This window comes from Orussus abietinus, unplaced genomic scaffold (genome assembly GCF_000612105.2).
Source record: "Orussus abietinus isolate OABI.00-Male unplaced genomic scaffold, Oabi_2.0 scaffold42, whole genome shotgun sequence".
In the NCBI taxonomy this organism is placed as follows: Eukaryota; Metazoa; Arthropoda; class Insecta; order Hymenoptera; family Orussidae; genus Orussus; species Orussus abietinus.
In genome coordinates, this window is record NW_019394787.1 from 36,794 (window position 1) to 45,761 (window position 8,968).

Consider the following 8,968-nt stretch of genomic DNA (forward strand, 5'->3'; position numbering starts at 1 on the left):
TGCTTTCACGTGTGTTCACGTGCATGACGCGCTTATCTCGGTCTTTAAGCCGTGGTTTAAGCTCGTTGACAAGTGTATAAACATGACAGTCATTTGCATTTGCTGATGATATTGCTGGCAAACACGTGCTTTTCTCAACCCGCGGGAATATGACGTCGACTCGTGTTTCTGGCGAAAATATATCTCCCTGAAACGGTATAGTGAAACGATATAAATGAGAAAAATCGATGACACCTTTCGGGAATCTTGGAATATTAATTTAGAATTCGGAAGGTCTTGCTTTTCAGGATAGGACAAATATTGTGGCACCCACGTGACAGGTTCATGGTAACCTGTTAACGTCATTAAGATAACGCTCGTAAATTTGCATTAAACTAGATAAAAATCGACCCGCTTGGAGATGCATTCACGTAGGATCGCTTTTAAAACGGTGAATCATCTGAGGATGATAGTCGTGATTTAGATATCGACCAATCGGGGAGCTCGAATAGACCCGCCTTCCTCGATTTCCAATGTCACGTGCAATTGGTTTCCTGCCATTGGTCGAGTAAATCGCTCTTACAGGAAATTGTTTACCCCTCTCGACACGTTTTCGAGTACCACCCGCGGTATCGTAAATCCAACGCTATCAGGATAAGTATATAAAACGTGAAAATAATAATTAAGCCACTGCTTTCCGATTATTCCGGAAGACTCAGTGCCGTTGCTCGACCCCGGAAATTCATTTCCGAAATCCGGCCGCACGGATTTCGAACGAAGGTGAGTTTCCGTCGAAGTATTTAATTTCGATATTAACCGTTTGAGTCCCAGGCAGCGCGATTGCGCTGTTCAGATTTTATGTCGAGAAAACCCAGCACATTTCGAGCGTTGTGGACAACTGACGGTGTGACACCGATTGTCATAGTCGCTCAGATTCACTGACCCAAGTACATTACACAGCTCCTTCTTTTAACTTCTTAACTTACAATATCGTGTGAGAGACGTGGTAAATCAATCGGGCCAAACGTGAACAAAACGTGTGAGTGACGTGGTATGTCAATCGGGCCAAATGTAAACAAACCGTATGAGAAGTTACGTTCAGCCAAGCCGTGAAATGGGCCGACGTATGACCGACACTTTTGTTGTTTATGGCACGCGCTATTGGAATTTAAATCGTAACGCAAGGGTGTAAATAATACATCTTACAATTCAAGAAACGCTATCGCGTCGAGTGGGATTCATCGACATAAAATAAACAAAGCGCTATCGCGCTGTTTGGGTCTTCTCGTACTCATTTAGAGAAAGCGCGGTTGCGCTGTTCGGGATTCTTCGACAGTGTTTTTTCAATACCCCCTAGGACTCAAACGGTTAAAGAGGGTGATTCAATATTTTAATTCATTTTTCCCGGGTAGAAATGACTTCAAGTAAGGCGTTGCTGATATCTACATGTCGGTCCAGGAATAAACAATCGTGGCTATTCATTTTGAGTGTCCTTATTATTTGCATTTACAAGGTGCATGCGGATGTTGAACTGGGCGAGACTCCTAATCGCGACGTCATACAAGTGCACGTGGTAAGTTTCGAAATTCAATAAAATATTTGGAATTCTTTCCTTCCCTAGTAGTACAGAATAATCTCTAAATATATTTTTCTTTGTAATCTTTGGTAAATTTCTCAAGCGATAAAGTTTTTAAGATGTCTTCAAGATTTCATTTGAAGATATGTAAAATATTTCTTGGAAAATCTCAATGACATATTTGGTTTTAATAACTTATCAAGATATATCAAAATTAAATTTTTTAATATATAAACATGTAATAGAAGTACATGTTTTACTTTAAGATTATTATCGGACACATGATTTGGTATCAAAAAACATTATAAATTTTTGCAATATTTTCGTTCCGCTGTTTCATTATGGTAACAAAACCTGTGATTTTGATTTGGAATATTTTTGAGACGTTTATAATGTATGAACTGAAACTGAGCGCTCGCTCAAATGATTTATTTCTTAAATGAATTTAATTTTTAAACGTTAAGTTAACGTCAATTAACTTTTAAACGTTAATTTAAGTTATTTCGACATGGTGACCGAACGCCTTTACTTCCCCTCTTCGGAAAACAAGGCGGAGAGCTCGAGGACAATTCTGGCATCTTGACGAAGGTGGGAAAACTATTTAATTAAATGTTTATACGAATAATTCGGGTGATATGAACGAGAGAAAAATTGTACTTGCAGAAGGGCATGTTGCAATTATTCGCCAGAGGCTTGTGGATTCGCCAGCATTATGGGCATTTACTTAGATCGACTTATAAACCTTCGGAAATATCGATCGTCAGCACGTCGGTAGATCGCACCATAATGTCTGTACAATGTCTATTGGCAAGTTTGTACTACCCGAATCCTTTGGATGCCTTCGTTCCAGGATTAATTTGGCGACCAGTGCCGGTACATACGAATTTGGGCAAGTTGGAGAAGGTAAAAACAAGGAAAAAAATAAAAAATAAATATACACACACTAATTAATTTTATTCAGTTCATTGAACCAGAGAAACATTTCTTTGAATGGCCAAAGAAATACTTCGTTAATTTAAAGAATAATTGCATGACTGAAATAAAATCGAGTAAATTGCTATGCGACGTTTCTTCGGAATTGCGACAACTTATTTGAGCTAAATAATTATTCTTTGAGGGATAAGTGTATCTCCTTGGTACTAATCAAATGGTTCAATGAATTTCTTTTTCTCAGCACATACATGTAAGTGGGGTTAAGGAAAGAGGTTTTTAAAGAAATTCCGGGGGCATTTCGACGAAGATCGCACACCGTAAATTTAACGTTAAGGATAGGTAGTTGCGGAGTAAAGTGTGTACGTCGCCTCGCGGAGAAACGAGATCCAGTAAGTTTTGATTAATTTTATTCATGGCGTCGCCGAGTCCTCGAAGTCAAATCGGTTCTGCCAGGAATTAAAGAGGAACCGAATGAGAAGAAATTCACTGACTAAATGGATTTTCATTGTCCGGAACCGCGGCAGGGAAAAATATAATTAATGCGCGAGAATGCGGCGCGTCGTTTTTATGTGCGACATATAAGTCCTTGTTGTACTTTCAGGCGACGAAAAGCATTCCCCTGGAGTATTTAACACATCCTCAGCATTATTTAAAGCAATCAGCTCAAGCACTGCTCCACCCAGAGCTGGCGAAGCAAATTGCTTACGGAGGTATTATTTCGTAATTAAATAAATTTCGAGAAATTAAGCCGAAATATTCTTACACCGAGAAAAAGAATTCATCGAGCCGAAACGATATTTCTTTGAACAGTGCCAAAGATATATTTCGTCAATTCGAAGAATAATTCACTGAAATAAACTGGAATCAATTGGACGCCACATTTCTTTCGGAATTTTCACAAATTATTTGTGTCAGATAATTAATCTCGATGGACAAAATGTTTGTTTGGTACCATTCAAAGGAATATTTCTTTGGTTTAATGTCATTTCTTTTCTCAAGGTGCGGTTATATTATTTCCGACAAGGTGTGTTACTTTTTTCTTGGTTCCAGAATTCACGGGGCCACTGTTGAACGAGATTCTCTATAAATTGAAAAGTGCAAATCAAGGCTCGGCAAAAAGTGTGCACTTGTACTCCGCCCATGACATTACAGTAAGCAACGTATTGAATACTCTGGGGATCAACGAGACCTTCACCGAAGTCAATTTCGCAGGCACTTTAATTATCGAACTGAGAAAAGTCGTCGTTAATGGCAAGGAACGTCAGGAAGTGAAGGTATGTTTTTTAATTTATTAGTTTGAGAAATAAGTTTCCGCCATTTTTAACGTAACTTAACGCATAACAGCGGGAACTTATTCCTCAATCTAATATATTAACGTCCGTAATGAAAATTTTATTTTTATTAATTTATTTCTTCGTAACTGTAGGTGAAGTTCCTGAATGATCCTAACGGAGTAATTCCGAGTGTCCTGGAGATGCCAGGATGCAAGCAGCCATGTTCGCTCCTGAATCTTGAAAAATTCTTGAGGAAAGTTATTAAAGAAGATCCGATCCAGCCACCCGAGTCCATATTAAAATTATAAAAAGCAATCAGAGGAGAATACTCCGAGGAAATATAAAGCCCGCGTAATTGGCTGCAGTGCATTATTGTAATGATTGGACTCGGCTAATAAAAACTGGAGAAACCTTAACATTTTGTTAAACTCGTGATAAGGGGTCGCTGCACTGATATTTATGATCCCTGCCCTGACAGCTGGTACCGATAATTTATCAATTCCCGATTGGCCACCACAATGCGAAGTTTCACTATTAATAACGCTGACTCGGCCGGCAAACTATCGACGATGTCAAAATGAGGAAATTAATCATAAGCAGTGATAACTTCTAACTTGACGAAGGCCAGCTGCGAGCTTGAACCTTGTGTAAGAATAAATCAGGACATGTTAGCATAGAAACCCTTGTTATCAATCTGTACATCTCTTTATCCTAATTTTACCAGCTGTAGATAATCCCAATTGCCGAGTAATCCGTGGTCGGTAATTCAGGTAACTGGCAGACCGATATTATGTAAATAATTTTTCCCAAGACAAATAATTCTCAATAAATAATCATACATTCACATATCGAATAATTTTTCTACTTCCTCTTAAATATATTCGTTTAAGGTTACTATCATTACCAGATGGCAGCAGAGATGAGTTGGGAGATTGCTCACGGGCAGGATCGTGNCGTACGAAACCAGAGGGCAGCACAGGATGCGATCGCACGATCCTGCCCGTAAGCCATCTCCCAACTCATCTCTGGATGGCAGCATCGTCTGTTTAGTATCTTTGTGTTCCTGCAGTTGGTAAAAATGTACGGTAGAAGAAAAGAAACTCGACGGTTGGTAAGTAGAGCGGGAAAAGGTGGCAGTCGACGAAATAGTCAACGATAATGTTATCAATATGATGAAACGGACTTCTGTACCGACGGTCAATGGACTTTTCAATTTCAAATATTAGTTCACTTTCTATCCGCGCGCTATCACTAATAACCGCGTGAACTTTCTCCCCTAAAATCACAATCACCAGTATCATCCCGCTATATTCCATGCAAAGAGTCAATTTTGTCCCCCGACATTAACCCGAATCCTCAAACACAATGCCCTCAAACAAATTCTCCAATTAGCCCATTTCCAGGAATTGCGTATTATGCAGTCCGTGCAATTAATTATTCCAATGAAATGCAGTTGGACATTTCGTCGATAAACATTCACCGCGAGGTACTTTTCGTAGGTACCGAGTGGTGTGTTTATTTCGACAACTCGTCTCGCTAATTACACGCGATTGTTCTACTCCAACAAACATCCCTTTCGGATAATTTTGGAAATGCGTTGGATTGGCCGGGAAAAAGAAAATTGGAAAAATAATACCTGGCCATATTTCATGCAGTTGGGCATTTCGTTGATATAAACATTTCCAAGAGGTACTTTTCGCAGGTACCGGATGGCGTGTTTATCCCAACAACTTATTTTGCTAGTTGCACGCGAATGTCTTACTTAAAAAAAAATGAAAAAAAAAAACAAGAAAAATGGGAAAAAATAATTCCTGGCCAAATTAGATCGTTTAATTCGGGGAAATCGACGGGCCGTTTTATGCCGAATTTTCGACGGCATGTCGAGATAAATAGAGGCCATTTGTAAACGACACTCGGGGGAAAAGTTGGCGCAAACGTTTCTCCACTTTTCCGCCGTTTCTGCGTGTTCGAGTAGCAAAGTAGGGCGCAGAAACTGTGGAGGAACGCCCATAAGTGGCGGTGTGATGAAGTTTCAATCCCGTTGTTAGGAAGTTTCAAGCATCGGGTATTATCCCCTTGCGAGGAGTGCACCATATTAACATATAGATTTTCCACGCGTGCATGTGCTCCGGGAAAACCGTGCAACTGAATTTCAGTATTGCGCGGCTTAACGCGGCGTGCAAAACGGCGAACCGGTGGAAACGCGATAAATCACCGATTTCGAATGCAAACCGATCCGACAGAATGCGCAAAAGTTAACGAAGTCCTCTAAGCACCCTCGACGTCGAAGCTAATTACCAACCGCGGTAAATCTCCCCGAAGTGAAGGTAATTTATTTTTATAATTAGTATTTATTAGCGATATTTACATTAACGTGGTTTCAAATTCTTACAGAATATGAATTCAACCGAGATAACTGGTAGAGAAGAATTCGACCTGCGGATCAAGCCGATAAAGATAGTCATGCAAGTGATATCACTATGGCCGCTGAAAAAGGACTGCAGTCGTTACCGAATAATTCTGAAGATTTTCCACAAGCTTCTGATCATCGTCATTACAAGCACATTATCTGTAGCTGGGTTTTTGGACTCTTTTCGACAATTGGACAACATGGACGAAGCTTCCGAGTGCGCCTTGATAGCGTCCGCCTTCGCCTTATCAACGTTTAGAATCGCTATTCTTTCGATTCACGAGAAACACCTTGTACATGTCGTAGAAACCATGAAATCGGATTGGGCGACTTTCTCCTATGAAGATAGGGCTTTTCTGAAAGAAAAATGTGATTTTCACTACCGACTGGCCAAGTACTTCATCTTCTCCGTGGCGATGCCAATTTTTTTCTTCATCGCCATTCCTGCACTCGAGGTTTGTTTATGATCTGTCTTTGTGGTGATATAAACATTCTTTACGATAATATGTAATTATATATATTTGTTTCCTTGCAGTTGCAACTTTTGGGGGCTGAACGCAGATGGTTGCCTTTTCGGGGGCACTTTTTCATCAACGCGACGGTCTCTCCCGTGTACGAGAGTCTGTACATTTACGAGATCATAGGCGGTGTATTTGGTGGCAGCTCTATAGCCGCTGTCACCACCTTCACCCTCGTGACAGTGACACACGGGGCTGCAAGATTTGCTCTCGTTGGAAGGAAATTGCAGTCTCTGAAAGGCGACGAGCCAAACGCGGAGGAACTTTCAACGCGCTATATAAAGCAGCATCAGGATGCCATCGAGTGTGTGGCCAACCCGATAAACCGCTCACATAAGATTGATATTCAATTTCCCCTGAACAATTATTTGGATAAATAGTTCGCATATTTTGTCACAGATTCGCTGGGACCCTAGAAAGTGCCATAAACGTCGTGGCCCTTGGGCAATTCCTCGTCAGCACCGGTCTGGTCTGCTTCGCAGGCTTCCAAGTTACCTCCGTAAGTGAATTTTATATATAAGTGTATTAAAAAAAGGAAACGGCAGAATTCTCACAAGCTCCGTTTCAATTAATTCCGCGCAATCCCGGGAACGGGCAGATGCTCGAGGACAAAGGGCGCCTTATGAAATACTCGGCATTCCTGAACTCCGCCATCCTCGAATTGTTCATGTTCAGTTTCGGCGGAGGCGAACTAATGGACGAGGTCGGCCAGGTGTTTCGCTTTAAATAGTGTAATTAAGTTAATGCAACTTAAACCCCTGTAATTGATTGCTAATTGCGATTACAGAGCATCGCCGTAGCGGATTCGGCGTACGACAGCGGCTGGACGGAAAACGCACCTTACGCAAAGAGCATGCAAATAATCATGATGAGATCGAGGGTACCATGTACGATCACTGCGGCGAAATTTTACAGCATGTCGTTGAAGAGCTTTCAGGCAGTAAGTGGACATTCAACGAGAAAACATCCCCGAAGTTATCCTGAAAATGTCAACAATTTTTAAACGTGCAATGACGATCATGGCTATTCTGGAAATCGGCCAAAATTCACGCTAAAGAATTATGTACAGGATGTGAATGCAATCCACGTCGAGTTTTTATTTATTTTTTTTCTTTTGCTTGTTAAATTTCTTTTCCATTCTTCCTCGCGAGATGCGCCATTTCCAGTTTTAAATGCCAGACACGATTTTCTGTTTTTGAGAGATTTTCTATTCACGAAATGACGATCATGGAAATTTTGGATGTCGGCCAAAATTCGTTACAAAGGATTATATAAAGAAAGTGGATGCAATCTTCGTCGGGTTCTTATTATCTTTTTCTTCGGTTTGTTTTATTTGTTTTCCATTCTTTCTCGCGAGATGCGCCATTTCCAGTTTCAAAGGCCAGACACGGTTTCCCGGTTCAGATTTGCCAGTCGCGAGATGAAAGCGCGATTGCGGCAACTGATCCGCGTTTCTTTTAATGCCCCCTTCCGCAGGTTCTCAGTACGTCCTTCTCGTACTTCACCATGTTAAAGGCGGTAGACGAGAAGTAAAAGCGGCTCCTCGGCAGGGATTGCAAAGTAAGACGAAACGTTTCCACACCTTTGAGCAACGGCCCCGGCGAAGCTTCTCAACGGCGAATGTACATGCACCCGCAATATCTGGAGTACCAAAGGATGAGTCTTTTCCGGGAAACGTCCCCGCAAACGTCCCACAAGCTCGCATACACCCTCGAGAACACCCCGGGAGAGTGCTCGGACTCTGGGATTTCAGGAAGGAGACAATTCTCCTACGAGATGTCACGGTAGTGGAGTCATCTAAAGGGAATTGATATTAAAATTGATTCCAGCGAATGAATTTATTTATTCGAGGATTCTGGGCTCCATTTTCAGGGTTTCTCGGATCACTAGGACATTTTCGAAGTTTTCCAGGGTTTTTCTAGCGTCTCTTCAGGACTTTCTCGGGTCTTCTTCGGCGGTGCTTCGTGGCGGTCGCCGAGTGGCTTTTTAATTTCTCTCTCCCTGGGAACGTTTTTTACCCTCTTTCGGATATCCATTCTCGGCAAAGGGGGCCTTTCCGAGCTCCTCGGAGTTATTGGACTCAGCTGTTCTCAGAGTGGGGCAAACCACGAGGCGACTTGGGAGCGACTCGAGGATATTTTCATCGCGGCAGTACAACACGTGCTCCCTCGGCGTGCACGCAAACGCGATCCCTCTTTTTCCGAACTGGCAGCGCTCTAAGTTTCTCGTTTCCGACCAAAAAATGTAGGCCAAAAGTCGATCGGCGAGGATTCCCGAT

The 8,968-nt window shown here is 41.7% G+C and overlaps 2 protein-coding genes across 2 annotated transcripts; both read left to right on the plus strand.

Moving 5' to 3' along the window:
* Positions 1-553: 553 nt before the first annotated feature.
* LOC105697358 (putative acid phosphatase 5) lies at positions 554-4,195 on the plus strand. The gene is made up of 7 exons (XM_012420620.2): positions 554-759; positions 1,392-1,552; positions 2,054-2,143; positions 2,219-2,458; positions 3,090-3,198; positions 3,539-3,762; positions 3,915-4,195. Exons 2-7 carry the CDS (start codon positions 1,394-1,396, stop codon positions 4,068-4,070), a joined length of 978 nt encoding a protein of 325 aa, XP_012276043.1. The 5' UTR covers positions 554-759; positions 1,392-1,393; the 3' UTR covers positions 4,071-4,195.
* A 1,964-nt stretch (positions 4,196-6,159) lies between these two features.
* On the plus strand, positions 6,160-8,290 carry LOC105697218 (odorant receptor 13a). Its single transcript, XM_012420347.2, has 6 exons — positions 6,160-6,627; positions 6,708-6,994; positions 7,090-7,189; positions 7,289-7,393; positions 7,478-7,630; positions 8,167-8,290. Exons 1-6 carry the CDS (start codon positions 6,160-6,162, stop codon positions 8,221-8,223), a joined length of 1,170 nt encoding a protein of 389 aa, XP_012275770.1. The 3' UTR covers positions 8,224-8,290.
* Positions 8,291-8,968: the final 678 nt, after the last annotated feature.

Excerpts from the sequence above, each read along its gene's own strand:
- LOC105697358 (XM_012420620.2), top strand. The coding sequence starts at position 1,394 with ATGACTTCAAGTAAGGCGTTGCTGATATCTACATGTCGGTCCAGGAAT. Across the intron at positions 1,553-2,053 it reads ACGTCATACAAGTGCACGTG|TTATTTCGACATGGTGACCG; the intron begins GTAAGTTTCGAA and ends CGTTAATTTAAG. Across the intron at positions 3,199-3,538 it reads GAAGCAAATTGCTTACGGAG|AATTCACGGGGCCACTGTTG; the intron begins GTATTATTTCGT and ends TCTTGGTTCCAG.
- LOC105697218 (XM_012420347.2), top strand. The coding sequence starts at position 6,160 with ATGAATTCAACCGAGATAACTGGTAGAGAAGAATTCGACCTGCGGATC. Across the intron at positions 6,628-6,707 it reads TCGCCATTCCTGCACTCGAG|TTGCAACTTTTGGGGGCTGA; the intron begins GTTTGTTTATGA and ends GTTTCCTTGCAG. Across the intron at positions 6,995-7,089 it reads CAGCATCAGGATGCCATCGA|ATTCGCTGGGACCCTAGAAA; the intron begins GTGTGTGGCCAA and ends ATTTTGTCACAG.